The sequence below is a fragment of the Vespa crabro genome, chromosome 1 (genome assembly GCF_910589235.1).
Source record: "Vespa crabro chromosome 1, iyVesCrab1.2, whole genome shotgun sequence".
NCBI classification, from domain to species: domain Eukaryota; kingdom Metazoa; phylum Arthropoda; class Insecta; order Hymenoptera; family Vespidae; genus Vespa; species Vespa crabro.
The window spans coordinates 15,262,387-15,283,529 of record NC_060955.1 but is presented as its reverse complement, the minus strand read 5'-3'; the positions used below and the strand labels follow the sequence as shown (position 1 = coordinate 15,283,529).

Here is a 21,143-nt window from a genome sequence, read left to right as displayed (position 1 = left end):
GTTACGAAATCTGGAGCGGAATAGCGATGCTCGAAACTCTTACTCATCTTCGAACTCATTCCTTCTTTTCTTTCCTTTCTTTCAACAATCTAACGACGAGCATAGGCTTCTTATAATAAATAACAATTGTTATTTATCGGTTTCAATCTCTATTACTTTATTATCGAAAATGATTACAAGATTCGTATGTTCAATAAATCCTATCTTGAGGGGAATACGTTAGAAATAGATGTCTACAGTTTTACTGTAAATCGTTTTCAATCGTCGTTTAGAAGCCAGGGAATACGATGTGACTAGTCGCGCAACTAATCAGTGAAAGTGCACGATAGCATCGTAAACGGATTCGCTCATTTCGAAAAGGAATCGAGGGACAGTCGACCTAGTTTACACGCTCATTTCGTTACAGGTATCGTAAACTGAGCCGATTAATCACACGAAGAGAGATATCTTCGATTCGCTCAGAATAAAGAGTGGAAATCTCCGCTCGGTTCAATCGCTCCAATGACCGCTAGCTAAATAAACGTCGCCGACGTCGTCTACAATTCTCCATTACGAACCATCTAACGTAAAGTGGGTTACGCTCCTTTTGTCTCTAGCCGCTTGCCTACATCTCGCCTTCGGACTAATAGCAATAATTCTTCTTCTTCTCTTCTCTTCTCTATTACTATACAAGTACTACTCGGACCGATCGTAGTCGATTCCAATTACGAGAGTTAAGAAGCTAACGTGAAACGTGTGATTCGAATCGATCGTTGTGTCGCTTTGCTGTCACTTCTCTATCATTCAGAACTTTTGATAATTATATTTTGAGAGAAAGTTCAAAAAGAAAGAAAAAGACAAATGCTTCATAACAGATTTATTATATCTTTCTTATTTGTTTTATTAACGAGAAGACTGTCCGACTATTACTTGAGAACGTTTGAAGTCCCGGCGAAAGTCTAGCGATGTTGAAGGTATTGTATCTCGAAATCGTACCGTCGAACCCTTAATTTTTTAACTTCGTTAATTAGAGAGTAATCATACGCATAGTTCAGCTAAAACATATAATTATTTATAGCATTTTCTACACGTAACGATGCTTGATAATTCATCGGGTATCACGAACGAGTGCACGTTCTTCGGACGAAGTACTTTCGGTTGCCATTAATTCACATAGTTTCACTCATTATCGTAAAAACATTTTTTTGTTCCTCGCTTTGATATTATTTGTATTCGGATAGATTTTAGTAGAAAATCCAATGAGAGAGAGAGAGAGAGAGGGGGGGGGAGAGAGAAAGGACCGGTTTGCATTTGACGAAAAAAAATATAAGTATTTATTTTTTTTTTTAGATTGTGGAATTTGAATATTTTTTTCAAAGAGACGAATTAATCCGCTAAACGACGAAGAATTTATCATCGGATTATAAATCCATTGACGTTTCCACCTTCTCACCAATTTTTCCAGTTTTTTATCATACCGTTCGAAACTTTCGAGCGGCTACGTTGATAACCGGTAACCTACTCCGGCGAGATACTTTAAAAAACGCATACGTTGTCGACCTTGCATGTCATAGATGTGTTTAAAAGACGATGGACTCACCGATAAGATGCCGATTCTTCCTCAGGAGGACTGTCGGCTTTGCGCTTGCACATTCAGTCTCTAGTCATATTCGATAATTTATTTCGGGGACATTGGATCCGTTCCCAAGTTTACGGACAGGCTTAAACTTGCTTTCTATTCTCAAGGAATTTTAGAAACCGAGGCTCCTTTCTGTTTCCGAGACACTTGTATTTTCTTTTTTCGATTCAACAAAACTTTAATGACACGTGAACAAGTTCATAAAAGACACGAAAAATTCATTAAAACACATATATAGACTGTTTCAGAGACAAAGATCAGATAATATCTGATCAAATCGATTTTCGTTGAACTCGATATTGTAAGATTGAAGAGTGAGAATGAATGATAAAACAGGTAAAGACGGAAGAAAGAACCGGTGACAACAGCGTGTAGATTTTCGTCGATCGAAAGACCATCTCCGGAAAGCACGTGCACGCGGCTCGACTACCGGTCGCGCTTTGAGGATCGCCTCATTGCGTCCAGTGTGGAGACAAGGAAACCGCGCTTCAAAGGAGAGCTGTAGTAGGGAGTCTCGTGCCAGTCGTGTTATTGCAGAAACCACGTGTCGTCTCCCGCCGATATTTCTCCACCTCTACCTCATTTTTGGTCCTAATGAAAAGAATTTTTTGGATAGCAACTCTTTCTTTTTCTTACTTTCTGCTTCTTTAACAAATATTTGAAAATACTAATTTTATATTTAGATTCGTCATATTGTCATTTCGAAAAATGATAAAAAAGTTTGAAGAAGCAAGTAGAACTCATAATTCTACGAGTATGATCCAATAAAAATAAAAATAAAAAGAGAAGGAGATATGACGAGGAAGAGGGGAAGGTCTATATATTTACGTATGTACGGTGTACATCGTACGTATGTACCCAACTGCCTACCAGTACGGTCCCTCTCGTCTTCGAACGAAGTGGGTCGACCTCTTGGAGAACAGTGCGAGGCCGTCGGCCTCATCTTTCGCTGCCGTCTACCTGCCGCTGTTACCGCCGTCTAGGCCTGCGTCTCCTCCCTTGCTTTATTTTTCTTAGTCGCATCACGAGGATGCCACGAAACCGTCCACGAAAATTCCAATCTCCTTTACCGATCTGGGATACTAATTGTATATTTTCATATCAGCCGGATACCGTTATTTCGTTAATGTGAACAAAGAATGTAAAAGATCTTCATAAACAATCAGTTTATGTATACGTACGTAACTGTATTTATTGGTTCTGAAATTTTTTGAGCATTCTTTTTTACAATATTTCTTTTTTGCAATACCAGTTATTCTCTGAAAGCTTACCGTTCATTAGAACGTTAGATAAACAATGAATTAGAGCTAGTTGTATTAGAAAGACGTTTCTGGGAGTTCCATTTTTATGAGTTGTCAAATTTGCTCTTATACTATTGAAATTTTCATGCTTCGTTTTACCAAGAATGTCCAGAATTTGTGAAAATAGGTTTTCTTTGAAAGGCAAAGAAACCGCGAGATTGAACGAAAAACACTCTTTCAAATTCTTCAAATTTCCATTATGTTCGGAGCATTCAATGATAGCTATTTGATGCTGGAACACAACGGCAAACGTTTACGTGCCAAGTTCGCGGAGAGTAACCAGGACGAGGAAAGTATGAAGTAGACGCTCGGGAGTTTACTGTTCCGTGCATATAAAGACGTAGGAACGCCCACGGACTTCACTCTGAACTTGTGGTATAACAGATCAAGCCAAGATTTAGTGCCGGTCGAGTAACTAGGGTGCCATTTGTATTTCGCTTCTGGTCACCTCTTTTATAATCGTACAGAATTGCAAAATAGAAGACTCCGGAGATCGGAATTAAATTTCGCGAATTGATAGGAAGAATATTGTATTTTATGATAAAGACAATCAAAAATGATCGAAACGGTTCGTGTAAAAGTTAAAACGATATATTTACGTTTCTTATTCACTTGACAATGAATTCTGAATGAGTTTGTTCGTTTCTGGTTCTTCAAATGTAGTTTTATTTTTAAACGAGTAAAATTACGTAACTTCGTATCGTGTACGCAATCGCGATCGAATTCCCTTTCATCGGTACGCGCCAAGCGGTCGTAGAGATCACGTTGAACACTCATATTCTAATGACTTACTTCTCGCAGGGAGACCTCAAACGGGGGACACTAGGAAAGAATCGGAAAAGAAGTATTGCGGTCGAACTCATCCTTCGATACTATTCTGAAAACCGCAAGGACGTATGTGACCGAGTTGATCTTTACATTTTTTTCGTTCTCTTCATCAATATATTATATATATGAAATTATATGTTACTATAATTATAGATATTATCCATAATCGTAAGTATAAACATGATATATAATATATAATATAAGTAATTCGCTGTAAATTTAACTGTTTATTATCTCAAATTATACACGTACGTTTTAAACGTTCTATATTTTATAAATGCATATACAAAATCTATGATATATACATAGATAGAATCTATAAATACATACATAGATAGAATCTATGAATATATACATAGATAGAATATATGAAGAATATACGTATCTATTCGTGTACGGTTTAAAGAAGGGCGGATGATAAATTTGCAAGATGATTAGATTTCGTCGTTCAGAAGATAACGGAATGTCGAATTCTTTTCAAGTTTGCTTATCTTTTTGTTTTTTGAAATAAATATGCGCGTAAAGGTAGAAATCATTTTAATAAAAGATGACAATAAAGAGGTATAAGCTAACGAAAATGTTATAACACAGGCTCGATCTCCATAGAACTTAAACATGATATAAAAATAAGTACGCGTAGTATAGTAGTAAATAATTACTTCAATAATTCCTAAACGTAGCTCTGAGTTATTAACGAGATAAACATTTCAATAAAAAGGAAAAATTAACGCAGATGTATTTGTCCTTTTAATCTAAGGGTCCTTGAACTGAAGTATTTGAAGAGTTTCTAATTTATTTCATTCATTTTCATGGGTCACTTCTTTGTAATTATTCCAAATAATAACATATTGGAAAATAAAAGAGATAGATAGATAAAGATAGATAGATAGATAGATAGATAGATAGATAGATAGATAGATAGAGAGAGAGAGAGAGAGAGAGGGAGAGAGAGAGAGAGAAAGAGAGAGAGAGAGAATAGAGAAAGAATCGTTCGATTCGAAAAAGAATAGCTACCTTTGTAAAATTATTTACATTCATAGGATTCGTTACTTACAATGCACGTACGTAGAAGTACACGCTATTAATTATGCCCCAAGGTATTTGTATCAAATGCGCCGACTAATTGTAGATGCGTGAGGTGGGAAAGGCCGTTCGAAGTTGCGCTAGATAGAGATAAGTATAATATTATAGAAATATTGCATGTGTTCGCGCGTTTGGTTCGTGTCAGCCGACTCGCATAAGCAGATCGTCGGCGATTCAGAGTGGAAATGCATATAAACGTCTGATGAAACTGAGACTTTTTTGTTTCACGGGAGAAGGTAAATGGGTTATTGGATCATGAGCCGTTAACGGCATGCTCTACCCCGTTACCATCAATTAACATGTTTTTCTTCGTTACTTGGCTTCCATTTAGAGGGGGAATTGATTTCCCTTTTTACAATCGACAGACCAACCTCCGCATTTCTTTCCTAAGAATACAAAATTCGTCGTTTAACCTCATCTAATTAGCCTCTATTTGTTTGAAACAATCATGCTTTCACGCCATGTATCTAATTATCTCAAGAGATCTTTACAAATGAAAATTTCTCTTCTTACGTACATTTTCACCTCTCTTTCTATCTCTCTTTCTCTCTCTCTTTCTTTTTCTCTCTACCTTATGAAGCTAGCGGAGTAGGTAAAGTTGTAAGCAAATGTGAATCAAATTATGATTTTATGTTATAATATAATATTACGTGGAATTACAAATTAAAGAAAATAGAATTCAACTACATAGTTCATACGTATTAAGATTCGAGTTTCGTTTTCAAAGTCCCTTCGTTCAATAATTTCTTCCCAGGAGCATGTATTGTATCCTCTTGTCGAAGAAGTCAGGCGAGATCGTTTGCACGATAATCATTTGCGAGCTAACGAAACTAATTTAAAATGGATGCATTCTGCAACAGCGTTCACTTTCTTTTTTCACGGCAGGGGGGATGAGAGAGAGAGAGAGAGAGAGAGAGAGAAAGAAAGAGAGAGACAGAAAGAGGGTTTGTAAGATCCCCTCGAACTCTCGGAACTCACGCGATCGAACAGCGAGGATTTCGAGTCTCATCTTGAGAATATAGCCATGTGTGTACGAATGATGGTGCAATATTTTATCGGTTAATCACGGGCCTAAGTACCGCTTAAGTCAATCGTCTTAAAACGAATGAGATTAGTCAATATGATTCATCAGGAGCAGTGACTTTAAACTCTTTAATCAATTAATCAATCTTTGATCGATCGAAGACTATATTCTCAATCTCAAAAATTTTCAAATATTGTGGGGAAGAATCTTTTATTTATTTAACTTATTTTATTTATTCATTCATTGCCAGAAGTGAGATTTACAACTTATAATTAAACCATATCGTATGTAGCAGCGCGGATAAATTGAAAATACTTTGAAAATTCAAAATTAAAATGTTTTTTTAAACTCATTACGCCAATGGACAGACTTAGAAATCGCTCCCTTCTACTTTTCATGGACGAATGTTCGTGATTACTGGTTAGACTGGTGTATCGGGCTCGTTAATTGCGGCCCGTTATGAGGGTAGCGCGCGGAGGATAAAAGCAAGAAAGTTCTTTTCTCTTTTTTATCTAGAATTTCACTAAGAACGCACGTATTCGACGACTTGTATTCATATGAAGAGGGTGAAAACTGAAGAGGGTGAGTTTATTTAATATCGCAAATATTGTTTGATTTGACTAAGATGTATTATAAAAAAATAAAAATATAAAACAAAATATTGGTCATTTTGTCCTGGTTACCTGAAAAGATCTATAATAAGTATGACTCGTTAGAAAGAAGAACGAGAAGATACTTCCGGAGAGAAAGAATGACGTCGTAAAATTTCGTCTGGTCCAAAGGAAGAGGACATTTCGACGGTGGTCTCGTCGTAAATCTCAGAAGGTATCTCGCGAAAAGACCATTGAAACAGGCACATGTCATAATTCTGGCGCGCCCCCGTGTCGAATTTTCGTCGTGTTATTACGTTCCTAATTGACGTGGTAACATGCCACGACTACGGTGGCAGCTTTATGGACGATTAAGGGAAGTTTCTATCGGCTCTTTCGTCCTCCGTAAGTCGTTATCTGGCATGTATTATATTCGAACTTCACTTCAAGTCTTATGGAGGATTTATGGAAGAGATGAGTTTAACGGGCTATTCCCTTTTATACGCTTGAACAAATCGAAATGTTTTATACATTTTCTCGAAGCTAAAGTTATCCAAAGTAAGCTCTTAAAATTTGACATCAAAGTTTAAAGAATCGTTGGAATCATAGAACTTTGAAGAGAAGCGTAACATAAGCTGAAATCGATTCCGACTTTAACAATAATATTTCCAACTTAAACAATAATATTTTCCTCCCTTAAAGAGTTTATATCGAGAACGATAATAACCCTCTGTTTTATATTCAAGAGCAGCCACTTCCTCTTCTTCTTCTGTATTATTCTTCTCCTTCTGTCTTTTTCTCTTCGTCTTTGTTTTAATCATAAGTGGGTCACTTTTATCTTGCTCACACACCACAAACTTCCACGGCTAACGAATTGAATTCATTTATAACAGAAAATCGAGCGTACGGAGGCATTTGGATTGAATCTGGACTCTCTCTTTTTAATTACTGTTCTCTTTGCACAAATCTTCTTCTCTTTGTTTCTTTTTAAAAGAGCTCTTTACTCTTCTTCAACTATTTTGAAGGATATTTTTACGTTTCGTTCGAATAGAAAAAGATTCCACGTCTTGAACCTACCACTATAAAAAACATCTATTGTGGTAGAAAATTCTTAAGAATCGATAGAAACTTTTCTCTTTTCGGATAAACCGTACAAACGTGGTCCATGATTGAAAAGATTTTTAAAAGGATTTTTTATGACTATCCTTTTGTAGTGATGACAATGTTAAACTACTTGTAGTGGGTCTATTAAGGTCGAAAAGGTAAATGGTGCGCTTAATACGTATCGTAGCAATAAATTTTGATTAAACTTCGTATAGCAAGCTAAATTAGTGACCTCGTTGCTTTGACTCCTCGCGTCTCGTAATTAAAATACGATTATGCTCAAAGATGACGTCATACGATTGACATCGTATGATGGTAAGCAAGTTAAGAGGGTGGCTGACGATAAAAAGGACGACGAGTACGATGAATAAATTGTGATTAAATAAATCTTAGAAGTTAAGTATCTACGTTTCAACTCTTTTACTCATTGTCAATATGTCGCAAATGTCAAGTTATCGAGAATGTGGGCAACGACGCATAGCAAAATTTCCTCGAACCGAAACCTCTCTTTCGTATTTTATTACTTGTGACACGTGCAAACAAGATAGGCAAACTTTTCTGCTGCATCTTCGCCTTGCCGTTCTTTTCTCGAGATTCAATATTTTTCGACGAGTCATCGTTGCTCCAAATAGCTCTTTCCGTCTTTCTCTCGACAGTTGTTGGAGATCATTTGTATTGTTTCTTCTCTGTCTACTATTTCTACTTCGATTTTTCGTTCAATATCCAGAAGTCGGAAATCCTGGTTACTAAAAACACAACCACAGACTCGATGAGGATTCCTGAAATGCTAAAATACCACAAGCAAAAAGACGTATGCCGTGACAGCTAGGAGGAGAGGAGACAAGCGGAGATAACGGTCGGCTTAGGATCGGCCTACTCGTGTCACTGGGTCACAATACGCATTTTCTACCAGAGCTGGAAGAAGCTTCTTCGCGCTCTTCCTCTTGAGAAAAAGAAAGAAACATAAAGACAACTTTGAAGTAGGCACAGAGAGTCTTTCGTGAAGATCGCTTTGTCTTGTGTTTCTTTCGTTTGCTATCTTTGTTGCGGCTGCCTGCTGAGGCAGCTCACGTGCTGCCGGGCTCTCAATTAAAGCTATACGGATTTATCATCGCGCAGCCAATTAAGAAGTAGGAAACGAGAAACTGCCCGTTCCGTTCTGTAAAACCGACCGGCGAACTCCCTCTTGAAGGTGTCCGCGAAATCTCCATGAGGTACCTCTCTCTTTCTCTGTTTTTCTCTATCTCTTTCTGGGCCCTCACTGGAGAATACTTTTTAATTCGGTGGTTCTCCAATTATCGAACCTTCGAATTATCGCCACACGATCTGGCTTATATTCGCGATATATGATGCTTTTCTCTTAAGCGATCGTATCTCGTAATTATAAGTGAAGGTTTTTAGGAAAATACGGTGGTAAGTAATGATACGGTCGTCGAGATATTACGAGCGTCTGTCGCGAGTAATTAACCTCGACCTTGAGAAAATATATGATTTGAAATCTTTAAGTAAAGGATAAAGTTTAACGGGATGCTAATTATTGGGTGGTACGCTACATATGTATATAAGTATGTTGCGATATTTCGTAAAAGTTCAAGCAATCTAATAATGTAAATACATATAATATTTTTTTCTATATGACAATTTTCGAATATTTAAAACCTTTAATGCTCTTTTTCTTGAACGTTTTACTTTTCCGTCCAATTATGCAAAAGCGACGTTCCGAGCGATGAATTCGAAGGAAACTGTCGGAAGAAAGGACGAAGCTAAAGAGGTGTAGTAAAAAACGAGAGGGAGGAAAAGAAAAAATGAGAGTGTTCTCGCATTTAAACGATTTCATAATGTAGGTACATGCGCGGTTGAAAATCTTAATAATATCTCGTCGCATTGTTGGCAAGAGGAAGCAAGGATCCATTGTTTACGAATTTCGAGTGAGCATGAGCATTCGTTGAAATCTTCTTGACAGGATACTCAATCTTAATGCTAAATTAACTCTTTGAAGGCGGAAAAAATTGTTCTGATTTGTAATTTTTTTTTGCCTTTTTATTTAAATTATAACTTCTAGTGTAGACCAACGATACTTTTTCCGAATCGTTTTACGAAGAAAGAAAAGAGAAACCGCAATGGTAAAAGAAAATTGAACGCGAATCGGACGTGTCTGTAAAACGGCGAACGTGAGACGGCATTAATGATACGGTGAAGAAGAAGGGAACGCACAATGCACAGTGGTGAAAGTTTTCCTCGCATACACCAAGCCGTATTAATGTCACGATCCTCGTACTTGCTAAATGCATCGTGCGAATTTTAATTCTCTTTCCCCTCTTTCTATCTTACTTCCCGTGGGATTTTTCAAGAACGAAGTGTTTTTCAAAGAAAGGCTTTTCTCGTTACGCCCATAGCCTATATTACATTTAGTTGACATAATATATCGAAAAAAAGTACACATAAGTATGAAAAATATAGTTCTATTTTATTTTTATAAGTACATATGTATATAATATATTTTAATGATATATATATATAAATATATATATATATATATATATATATATATATATATATATCATTAAAAATTTGTACTCTCGTACAATATGTAAAATATTTAACAATTTCTGATTGATAATCGTAAGTATCAAAATACGAGTCAAAATTATTTATGAACTAAATATCTTCAACAATTACGTGTTCTCTTTACACGACAACTCTTTTACGTCCTAAGCGACTCCGTCGGCTTTGATAAAGTATGCACATGGAAGCAACACCTTGTATGTGTGTAATTGAATGAGTATTCGTATATAGCGGGCAAAGTGCTTCTCTTCTGTCTCTTTTTCTATCTCTTTTCCGTATATCGAGGTGACATTCAGTGAGATCTACTCGTTTCTTGTCTGCTTACGATCTTACGCGTCAACGAGCGGCAGTCGAAGGTGATGACTTTATGACCATGCTCGTTTGACCTGAAATTATATCCTTAAGTTAACCCTTGCCACTTTAAAGTATACATACTTTCTAATGCAGCGACTTTATCAGATGACTTTCTAGTTGATTGATTGCTCGAATCGATGAGGAGGAGCATTCATTCGATATTTTCTTCGTTACGTCATAATTTCTAGGTCGAATTAAAATATAAGATTATATAGAAAACGATGTTCAGTGAGACACTCAATCGCATTGACAAATGAAATTAAGAAAATTGCGTAGGACGAAGAGTTAGTAGGAAGAGAAATCATCGATCGTAAACGTGCAAACCGGTCTTGTCTCTTGTGGTTATCTAATTTCTAATACGTTTATTCGCATAGGAAGAAACAAGACGATCAGTTATCTAATCTTTAATATTTCATTCCTTTTCCTTCGTCCGCAGAACATAACGACTCGAAAAAGAGTAAGAATTTTATTGCGGCACGTAGAGCAGCACAGACAACGGATTGTTTCGTTTGAGCGGAAAAAAATAAAATAAAAAAGAGAAGAATAAAGTTTACCACCTGTACCGGTATTCGTGTCTTGTATGTACAGTTACAGGAGTTACATAACAACACTGCTTTAAAACATTGTAGAGAATACGCGTGATAAAGATAACGGTCCTCGGTGCATGGTGCAAATGACATTACGATCTTCGTTCTGTTATATACTCTGTACGTAACTTATATGTGCACGCACACCCCTACCTATGTATATATGTACATATGTACATAGATATATATGTTATAAGTGTCGGAAGAATGGGCTATCGGCATTATCGTAAATCATAACCAAGACGATCTTAAATTTTTTGTTCGTCCTCCGACGCATATCAATTTACCGTACTGCTTCTCCTTCCTTATCCTTCATTTACGTTCCTCCTCTCATATCGATTCGGAAGAAGAGCGTAGATACTAATTCAAATGGTTGATTATGTCAAATGGTATCTTTCGCTTGCTCTGCCAGATGTCGCCGGAAACCGCAGGATTTTACGTAAATCACAGATATCGAGTGCGGTCCGATCCGAAAGAGAGAGGGAAATAGAGGAAGATTCGTTCGACATCGATTCGCTCCATCTTTAAAGAAGACGAGCGAGCGAGCGAGTGAAAGGGCGGAGACCCGAATTCTGGAGAGTATCATTAAATCGAATGCAATGTGATTCTCCTCCTTCTCCTCTTCCTTTTTTTCTTCCAAGAAAATATGGTTGTGTTGAGTAACATCGTAATTCGTATAAACGAATAATATTGCGACCGAATTAAAATGGGTTACTTTTGATCGTTACTCCTCATAGTTATTTCGTCTTTAGAAGTTCGATCCGTATTCACCGATTTCTGCATTTCTAAAGAAAATATATATCATGTGTTAAATCTTTAACCTGAGGAAAGAGTAATTAATAATAACAAAATTATCTACATTACATCTGTCATTTTATTTTATTTTTCTTTTTATGTGTATTTCATATTATACCGGCTTTACTGTTTCTTCCTTTTATTTTGTTCCCGAAAGTAATTTTCATCATTTCTTATTCTCTTTTCTCCCAAAGGAGCCTTAGGGATAAAATTTAACATCGATCTTTCATAAATTCCTGCTTTCATGCAGAAGCTATTAAACTCAACGGCTTTGTGAGAGCGAATGCCTTCTTGTATGCTAATGTACAGAACTTATAATTGCTAATTTTTTAGCCTTTTATATGTATACTCCCTTTCCTCTTTTTCTTTTGCCTGTTCCTTTTTCGCAGCATATTATCGTTTCTCTGTTATCGAATCTTTCATCTGGACGTTTACACACGTCCATGTGTTAATAGAAAAAATGACGACTCAACTTGTCCATATTAATTTAGCAAACTACAGTGAATACTCGACAAAAGGTGGGAAATAAAAATGAAGGACCGTCCATATCGACAAAATCAATTTTGCGAGATATATTGTTCGTGTGCATAAAGAGGGTCGTTGCATCACGAAGAGATAGAAAGAAAAGACAGAAAGAAAAAAAGAGAAAGAGGCTATGCGCTCGGAATAGCAAACACTCGATTTACTAATATGCTTTTAAGCGATATATCTTGACGCGTAAATCGCCTCGTGCATATAAAACGATCTCATTTCGTTTACGACATCTCTCCATCCATCTTATCTATCGCAGATTTTCCCTTCGAAATATATATTTACAGTGTCTGTTTTTATCTGCGTTTGAATTACGTAAGAAAACATTCGAAAGAATATTTATATTCCATTGTAATCATTGAGCAAAAATATTGTGATATTTGCGATTTACAACTGATCAGTTTTTTGTAAACAAGTATTTTCGTGAGAATAAGAAAAAATGATAAAAGAGATATTGATTATTGTATTATGATAATTTTTATTTTCCATAACGAACTCCGGTATTTTCAAGAAGACCACTGAAAAAAAAGTAATGTTCAATTAGTGGAAAAAAAAGTAATGTTCAATTAGACGAACGACGCGAATGCGAGCGACAATGAGTATATGTATTTTCAATTTTACGCTTGGGGCAAAGAGCATCAAAGTACGATTTGCGACCGACTCGTCGCAATGTAATTGTGATAATTGCAAGCAAGTAATTAGGTAATTATACTCACACACATAGATATTCTTTTCTTTTCTTTATCTTCCTTCATTATTAAGAGATGTTATCAAGTGCTTTCGAATAACTTGAAATAAAGATTTTAAGTAGATTGCAAAATATAAAAGAAAATTTTTAAAAATTCTGTAGTGAGTAGGATTAAGGAAAGTAATCGAAAAAATAAGTGGAAAGTAATTAAGACTAATACCTATTTATTCTAATTAGGTACATATATCCGTTGGATAATCTTCCTCGAAAAATGAATCACTCAACAAAAAAGTTTCCACTTAATTCTCGTAGAGGAGACTTTCCATAGAACCCGATCGTTATCTATCAGCCACGTTGGCACTTTTATTCCGAGAAGAAGCAGGGCGAAAGCTGCCGGGACTTATTTCAACGTATATATACATATATGTATGTACGAATTTCACCCATTAAAGTGAAATTTTATACGTTTATACCAAGATAATTGATAAAGTTCATAATCATCGGTAGGAAACTTTCGGAATGCGATCAAGGAAAAAAGAGAAGATATTGAAAATAAAAAGCAAACGAGAGGATGCGAATAAAAAGTCGTTTATATGCAGTAATTAAATACGAGACTGCGGTTGTAAACTTTCGACAGCAGGTATGGCCCAGCAAGTTTTAATCAACTTCGATGGTTAAAGAGAAAATATATATGATAACGAGTAAGGAAAGAGAGAGAAGTAAAGTAAGAGATTAGCACAGCTTTCCTCGTCACCCAAGGGGTACTGTGCCCGAACGCGTCCCCATTCTTTTACATGGCGGGATCCCCAGGAGGCCTACACCATGCCACACGTGCCACACCACGGAGTACGTGATAGTAACGGTCTCGTGTGGAGAACCATAAACGAAAAAAAAAATATAGAGGTGGAGTGATGCGAAAACAGAAGTGTTTTTCATATCCGTATATATAGAGCACTTCATTCTTTTATTCTCGAACTTTTAAGGCGTACGTATTTTATATATATACACATGTTTGTATTTAATAATTTTGATAGGTATATATATGTAGATAATTTGGAATACAAGAAATATTTATAAATTAAAATTACGTATATATACATGTCTGCATATACGGATAGTATACAGATCGTCAACATATGCAAGGAGTCTATAAAATCTCGTAAGAAGTTCATCTTTCTGATTAAATTCCTTCGTTAGCGTGCGGACGATATCGATGTGCTATAAGTTTGTTTGCACGTGAATGTTTGATCAATAAGTGAGTTTGTCACGATAAAAATATAGGTTCTTTCGTGTTAGAAGATATGCGATCGGATTCACATCGAGATCGGCCGCGTTAATCGAATTTCGATTTAAATTTCGAAATAAATTATTATTACTTATACTATGAATCTTACGGTAGACATGAATGATTGTGTTTACCTCTGAGATGATAAAGAAAAAATTTGAGAGCTTTTTAAAAAACGACACGAACCAATCGAGAAAGAACCGAGCTTACTTTGTATTATAGGCCGAAATGTAGCTTAATGGTTAAATTCACGGACGCGACGAGCTCTCTCTCGGCTACACTGCACACCGTTCACTGGAATAAAAGAGAAGGTAACTCGCGTTACGGGAGGCAGGATCTTTTATACCCTGGAAATTATTGATTTTCCTCTTTCAGTACCTGCTCGGTACCACGTGCGCAGGTCCTTTCAATACGGCGCACAAGCAAGACTTGTAATGTATAGTGCTAATCGTGAAAAACATACGGAGGGATCTCGCTTTAAATCAAAAAAGCTTTTTTCTCTATTTTCTTCTTATGATATTCATCCTATATCTTACATACATAGGTAAAATTGTCACATTGCGCACCGACTATTCTCATATTTATCAAAAGTGTGAAACGTCTAACGTTATCACACAAATGAGTACATTAGCAATATTAATATGAATTTATATGGCTAATAACTATAAATCAGGTTAAAGAGAAATCTTCAAAAGAAAAATAGTAGGTAATCCTTCTTCGCAGTATTAATGGCCGCCACTGTACGAATGGCAGTACGTATGGCAACACGAGTGTCTCTATGACTGTCGTAAAGGCGAGCTTAACGGCAAAAATATGTACCAGCGGCCGTGTATTACGGTAAATGGTGCCTTTTAACGGAATATACTGCTTTGGTAACATAAGAAAAGAAAGTACACATATATATATTTTGGTATTAATGGACATTAGGAGAAGAACCACTATGATTTATTTTTTATGAATCTATAGAATTCGGAAAGATTAGTTTTTTCTTTTATATGATCGATCAGTTTTCTTAGTTTAATTTTAATTTGTTATGGTATCGTAATACATTAATATTTCAAAAAAGCAAAAAGAAAGACATTTAAGGAGATTAATTGTTCCTTTGAGAAAGGACGTTTTCTTGTGAGTTTAATTACAATTGTGATTTATTGCAAACATTTGATGATTAGCATTGTATAATTTGTTTTTATTTGTTATATTCTTTCTAACCATGAATGTAAACAAAATATAAATAATAACGAAGCGTATATTATTATACCATTTTAGTATATTTCAACACGTCAATATTATATTTTCTCATATGCGTATATAATTGTTTAAAATCGTATTGTTTTAATTGTTTTGCACAATTTAATATAGAATTAAAATAGCTTATAATTAGGAATTAGAACTGCTGTTGATCAAGATCGTATAATATCAGAATTTGTAATTAAATTTAATAGTGATTTTAATTACGTTTCATAAAAAGTATAAGATCACGTGATAACAAGCGCGACGAGTATTAGTTTCAATTTATGACGTTAATAGCGTTACTATCTTTCTTCAATGCTACATCGATAATGCAGATTCCGACACGAAAATTGTAGAAAGAAACTTTAACGTTCAGTTGATAACAAAACTGTGACAAAATATATTCAGTTTGTTTGATATCTATGATGTATTCTATTCGTGCCTTTATTAATACGTATACTTATGTATAAGTATAAACATAAGCTTCGAAGGAAGGATGAAATAAGTTTTGTACAAATTAATAATTTTTTTGAATATCAAACAATGCAATATAAATATTAAACTTTGATAAAAGAAATACTGTGTGAATACATTATTTGAAAATAATTTTGGTTTGGTAAAAGATATTAAACAATATGGACCAATCCTACAATGCGTACTCTTCTTGGTTATGTCGGTAAGTTCAATAATGTCAAGATATATATGTACATGTTGATTAGTTTATAAAATGTAATTACAAAGATTAATTTTTGATTTAATAATATATAATGCAATGTTAAAGATGATGTTTATCAGATTTATTTATTTTCCACTTCATTATAAAATAATTGTACTTATATTTCATGCATTAATATAGATCGCAGACAGAGAATAAATCGCAAAGAGATTTGACGTGGCCTCAGCTTAGCTTTCAAAATCAAATGAAACATACTGCACAGAAAAATGAACAACATTGCAGATATCGTAGTGATGCGAATATATCAACAGAGATATTTACTCAAGTAAGTTTAAATGAGTCAGAATATCCTGAACTTGGTCAGAAAAATGTAAAGATTAAGAGTTTGCCAGATCTTTTTGTTTCTCATCATGAATCTGTTATCACAGAAACTGTGATACCCTATGTTACAAAAAAAGCAAAACATCAAAAATTGTTAGGATTACATAAGCATAGAAGATCGGAGAAATTATTTCTTGACTTAAGTAAAGCTTTGGAAGTAAGTAATAAATATTTGATTGATATTATTGTATGTCAAAAATAATAATTCTTTATTAAATTTAATGTTTAGAATGCAGAATGTTTCATAAATAGGAATAGAAAAAGATCTAGAAAACTAAAGTTGGACGTTTACAAAATAAATTCAAGTGGAACTAACACAAATAAATCAAATGAAAAGGGTTTCCAAATAAGAAAAAATAAATTGTACAATATAAAATTTAAAAAACCATCAAGATTAAAGAGAACAATTATACTAGAACGCTGGAATAATATGAAAATGAAATATCAAGATGAGATCAACACCAGAAAGATAAAAGAAAACGTTATAAATGTGAATAGTATTAATTTGAATACTTTAAAGATTAAATCAGATCCGGAAGTGGATGTAGATTATGTAAAACTTATGTCAACATTGACAGTTTATGATAGAGATTACAGAAACACTATAGCGGAAAACATTTCTGAAGATTCTGTACAATTTCGGCCGGACTTAACTCAGAAATTAGATGAGTTAAAGATCTCGGGTGTGAAAGATAAAAATATTTCCACTGTTCCTTATAGAAATGCGTTTAACAATACTAATGATTTAAACGTTTTACAACGTAATTTGTCTCTTACCGACGAGGATAATGTAGATATTAAACCAAATATTAATAATTTGTTAGATGTAAAATATTCCAAAAATTTTAGAGAGTAAGTACTATTACTCTTTCTCGTGGTATGAATACTTGTAACGTTTGAAAATTTACAAGAAAAAAGGATGAAATGATCAAAGATATTGTGAAGTTTAATTTATTCTTGTCAATCTCTGTATAGATCATGCATATATGTATATATTAATGTGTGTATTACAAATGTGTATTCGTAATATAGATAACGAAACGTATATTGTTTGCATAAAATATTATATTCTATAAATAATATACGCCTTGTGTGAAACTCGTTTAGATTATATTATTTGTAATTAATCATGTGTAGTATTATAATGACAATATACTGTTATATGTTACAGAATAAATTAAATTGATATATATTCTGACAGTTCAATTACATTACAGATATTGTAATAATTTAGTAACTTTCTCTCTTAACGAATCCTTGGAAAAATTTTTGTCTGAAATTCGAAGGCTTCAAACAAAACTTTACAATAGAGATCAAAATAAGGGCAAGTATAAACGTCGTTATTACTCGGGCTTAAAGGAGGTTCAAAAACACGTTCTATTAAAAAAAGTGCAATTTGTTGTGATAGCACCGGATATTGAAAAGATTTTATCTGCAGGTAAAATATGACGATTGGATTATTGATCATCGAGTTATAATTACCGAATATTTTATTATTCCAGGTGGTTTGAACGAAGAAATTGACAAATTATTGGAAAATTGCAAAACGCATGAGACAGTTTTTTGCTTTGGTCTTCGTAGGCGGAAGCTAGGATATTATGCTCATGGTAATGGACTCGTAAGTTGTATAGGCATATCTAATTATGCTAATGCCGAGGTAAGCGATCAAGTATGATATCTTGCAAGGTATATCGCTTTTATGGTATATTAATATGTATCTTTCTTGGTAGCAATTCTTTTGGAACGTTCTCGTCGAGATAATAATTGCGCGGAACATGTTTGAAGAATTGCGAGGAAGATCGGAGAAAATAATTGACATATCAAAAATAATTCAGGAAAATGGTCTCTTAACAGAGAACATTGGAGTTCTGCTCAAGAGTTTAGCGTCAATTAAATAAAGTAACAATCTTGAAAAATCCTCGTATATTGAAAATCAGAGAAACTAATTTTAAATTTGCATCTATTTAATTCTAGTAATTCTCAGGATAGAGAAGTATTCATAAGATAAAACAGTTCAGTAGCGAACTGTATCTATGTAACCTTGAGGCGATAAACATCTAGAGCATGTCCCGATTCAACTCAAATATGAAAAAGAGGATGTTGGATTTGATAAATGAAGTTTACAACTGTAACAGTAGACGTGGGATTACTTGAAGCTATTTTTTATACAATATATCGATAATAAATTCATAGTGACGAAAATCTATAAAGTTTTCCCACTTTAACATTTGTCAGCTAAAAGAAATGTAGCCACGTAATATCTTTGGATAGTCGGATTGAATAATATATTTGAAAGTCATGCTTTGAAATCTCTTAAAACTCTTTTAAAGTCTTTAATAAAAATAGAAACGTGTGATATTTCGATATAATTTAATGTCTCGACGATTTTTGTCAAGTTAAGTAAAAAATTACTATGGTTTTCGGTTTTATCAAAAAATTTGTTGGATTTGTACTTTTTTTTTTTATATTTCTAGATACTTAAATTAGACGTATTTTATACTTTTTAAAATGCGTATAGTTTCTTATACATTTTAAATGCATCGCTTTCTACATACTTACGCGATTCAAGTTTTTTCTTTAAAGTAATATTTTAGAAAGAGTTTTCATGAGATTGAGCCAATTAAGATGAATATCATCGGATTGTTTTGTTCAAGTTGAAAGAAGGTCGAAGACGTTATTCGAGTATTTTCAGTCTTTTGAAATTTTGCTTCTACGAAACTTGATGTGTCACAAAGGGATTTTAAGAATTCGACAGAAACGGTGAACGTAGCAATGGCTTCGAGCATGTATCAAACAAAATCTCAGTATACTTTTTTTTCATCATTGATATCAAACCGATAGGCTAAATGAGAAAACAAGCAAGAAATGTATCTATACTTTCACTATTTATATATTTTCTTCAAATTTTTGCATAGAAATTCATGAAAGAATTATCAAAGGATTATAAATGGAATTCCATTTATTCGCAATACTATTGAATACTTACGTACTTTCGACACCGATAAATATACTCAGAATATATACAGACTCGATCTTTCTTTTCAGTTCCTTGAATCGAATAACATAATCGTAATATTTATTATAGTATATATGCTTAGGATAAGATCTTAATTTTCAACGGCGACAGAACAAAGAATAACCTTCAAAATTAAGAGAAGGATACGTATTAGATTGGACCCATTGCTACTATGAAACACATAGTATCAAGATAGTCGTACCAACATAAACGCATACATGCAAGTTATATCGTTGGGATGCAGCAACGATGGAAAAAGAGAGGAGAGAAGAAAACGAAGAAGGCGAGGCTCGAATGGAAGCTGGAACGGAGCCTTCGTTCTTGCTAGAAAGGACAGGCAAACGCTGGGACCAATGAGGGACTAGAGAAGTCAGAGGAGGGTCTCAAGCGGGACCGTGAGCTCTCTGTGCGCTTATACGTGTGTGCGTCTGTTGATGCAAGTGCGGTGATTGTACGACCGGTGCTAACTTGCGGAGTCAGTCAGTCAGTCAGTCAGTCGGCTCGGCACCGGCCGCAATGCACGATCAGTAGAATATATACGCGGATTTTCTTCTTATTTGCTTTATTTTCTTTTCATTTCTACCACGTAGCATATCTTTTTTTATTCACATCGTCTTTTGTACCCTTTATCTTCGTTTTTCTTGGCGACATTTATCTCATTGAGTGTAATCTCATTCTTTTCTGCTTTTTATTGAATTTATCGAGAGTGACCTTGCAAAGGAATTTATCGAGAGTTTGGGAACTTTAGTACCTACTGTGGTTTCTTTGGATTCGTCGAAGGTAAAATATATTCATTATTTTTCAAGGATAAACGTATTGTTTTGCGGCACAGTAATCTTTTTGTATTATCTCGATATTTTTATTTAGCCTAAAAAAGATTCCTAGTAAAACTTTTTTGACCGTTCTTTGTTAGAACATTTTTAAGCATTATAAATAATATACAAATTAACAAATCTTTTTTAATAGGTTGAAAAAAAATACTTTGAAGATGCCGATAATTCAATATTAAAGGCTTTATTTAAAATATTAAAAAGATTTTTCTTGTAACATTTGTAAGACTAAGAAAAAGTAAAGTGTAATGTAAAAAATAAAATAATTAATTTTATATATTTTATCTACAAAAGTATTAGATTAATTTATGCTAGAATAACTTAGTTATCAACGTCTTAGCAAAGATTTTATTGGAAACATAGTATGTCATTGTAACAAAATTACATTTTAGACTAAAATAAGATCGTAGGATAATAAGACAGATAAATAAAATGTGCTTCGTATCGTAGATGAAATAGCTACAGCTAATCAAAAGTTTAGCTTTACGTGTGTAATCTTTCGTTAAATTAGTTTCGCGAAGTAGCACACACTCGGTAAGTTTGTAAAGGATTCTGATCTCGTAAAAGATTACCTTACCCGCGCGATTTTCGATGCAACGAAAGGACGATATATGCAACAGGAGCAAGAATCTTCGTATCCTCAATTTCAAAACCCGA

At 34.3% G+C, this 21,143-nt stretch overlaps 3 protein-coding genes across 9 annotated transcripts in view; 2 read left to right on the top strand and 1 right to left on the bottom strand.

The window, feature by feature from the left end:
- Positions 1 to 2,034, bottom strand: part of LOC124423978 (serine proteinase stubble-like) — a 32,828-nt gene extending 30,794 nt beyond the window's left edge. For all 4 annotated transcript variants that reach the window (XM_046962444.1, XM_046962612.1, XM_046962785.1 and 1 more), the window contains exon 1: positions 1,580 to 2,034. The gene's annotated coding sequence lies outside the window, so the exon portion shown is untranslated. The remainder of the gene's footprint in view (positions 1 to 1,579) is intronic.
- Positions 2,035 to 16,029: 13,995 nt separating this feature from the next.
- Positions 16,030 to 18,842, top strand: LOC124422921 (selenocysteine insertion sequence-binding protein 2-like). 2 transcript variants are annotated; one of them, XM_046959988.1, is made up of 7 exons: positions 16,030 to 16,259; positions 16,440 to 16,797; positions 16,870 to 17,492; positions 17,858 to 18,078; positions 18,143 to 18,297; positions 18,371 to 18,539; positions 18,625 to 18,842. In XM_046959988.1, exons 1-6 carry the CDS (start codon positions 16,219 to 16,221, stop codon positions 18,536 to 18,538), a joined length of 1,566 nt encoding a protein of 521 aa, XP_046815944.1. In that variant the 5' UTR covers positions 16,030 to 16,218; the 3' UTR covers position 18,539; positions 18,625 to 18,842. The 2 variants fall into 2 exon arrangements, with proteins under 2 accessions (XP_046815944.1, XP_046815935.1); XM_046959979.1 differs by having other exon boundaries at positions 16,031 to 16,259; positions 18,615 to 18,842.
- A 633-nt stretch (positions 18,843 to 19,475) lies between these two features.
- Positions 19,476 to 21,143, top strand: part of LOC124422917 — a 42,444-nt gene continuing 40,776 nt past the window's right edge. For all 3 annotated transcript variants that reach the window (XM_046959963.1, XM_046959952.1, XM_046959943.1), the window contains exon 1: positions 19,476 to 20,436. The gene's annotated coding sequence lies outside the window, so the exon portion shown is untranslated. The remainder of the gene's footprint in view (positions 20,437 to 21,143) is intronic.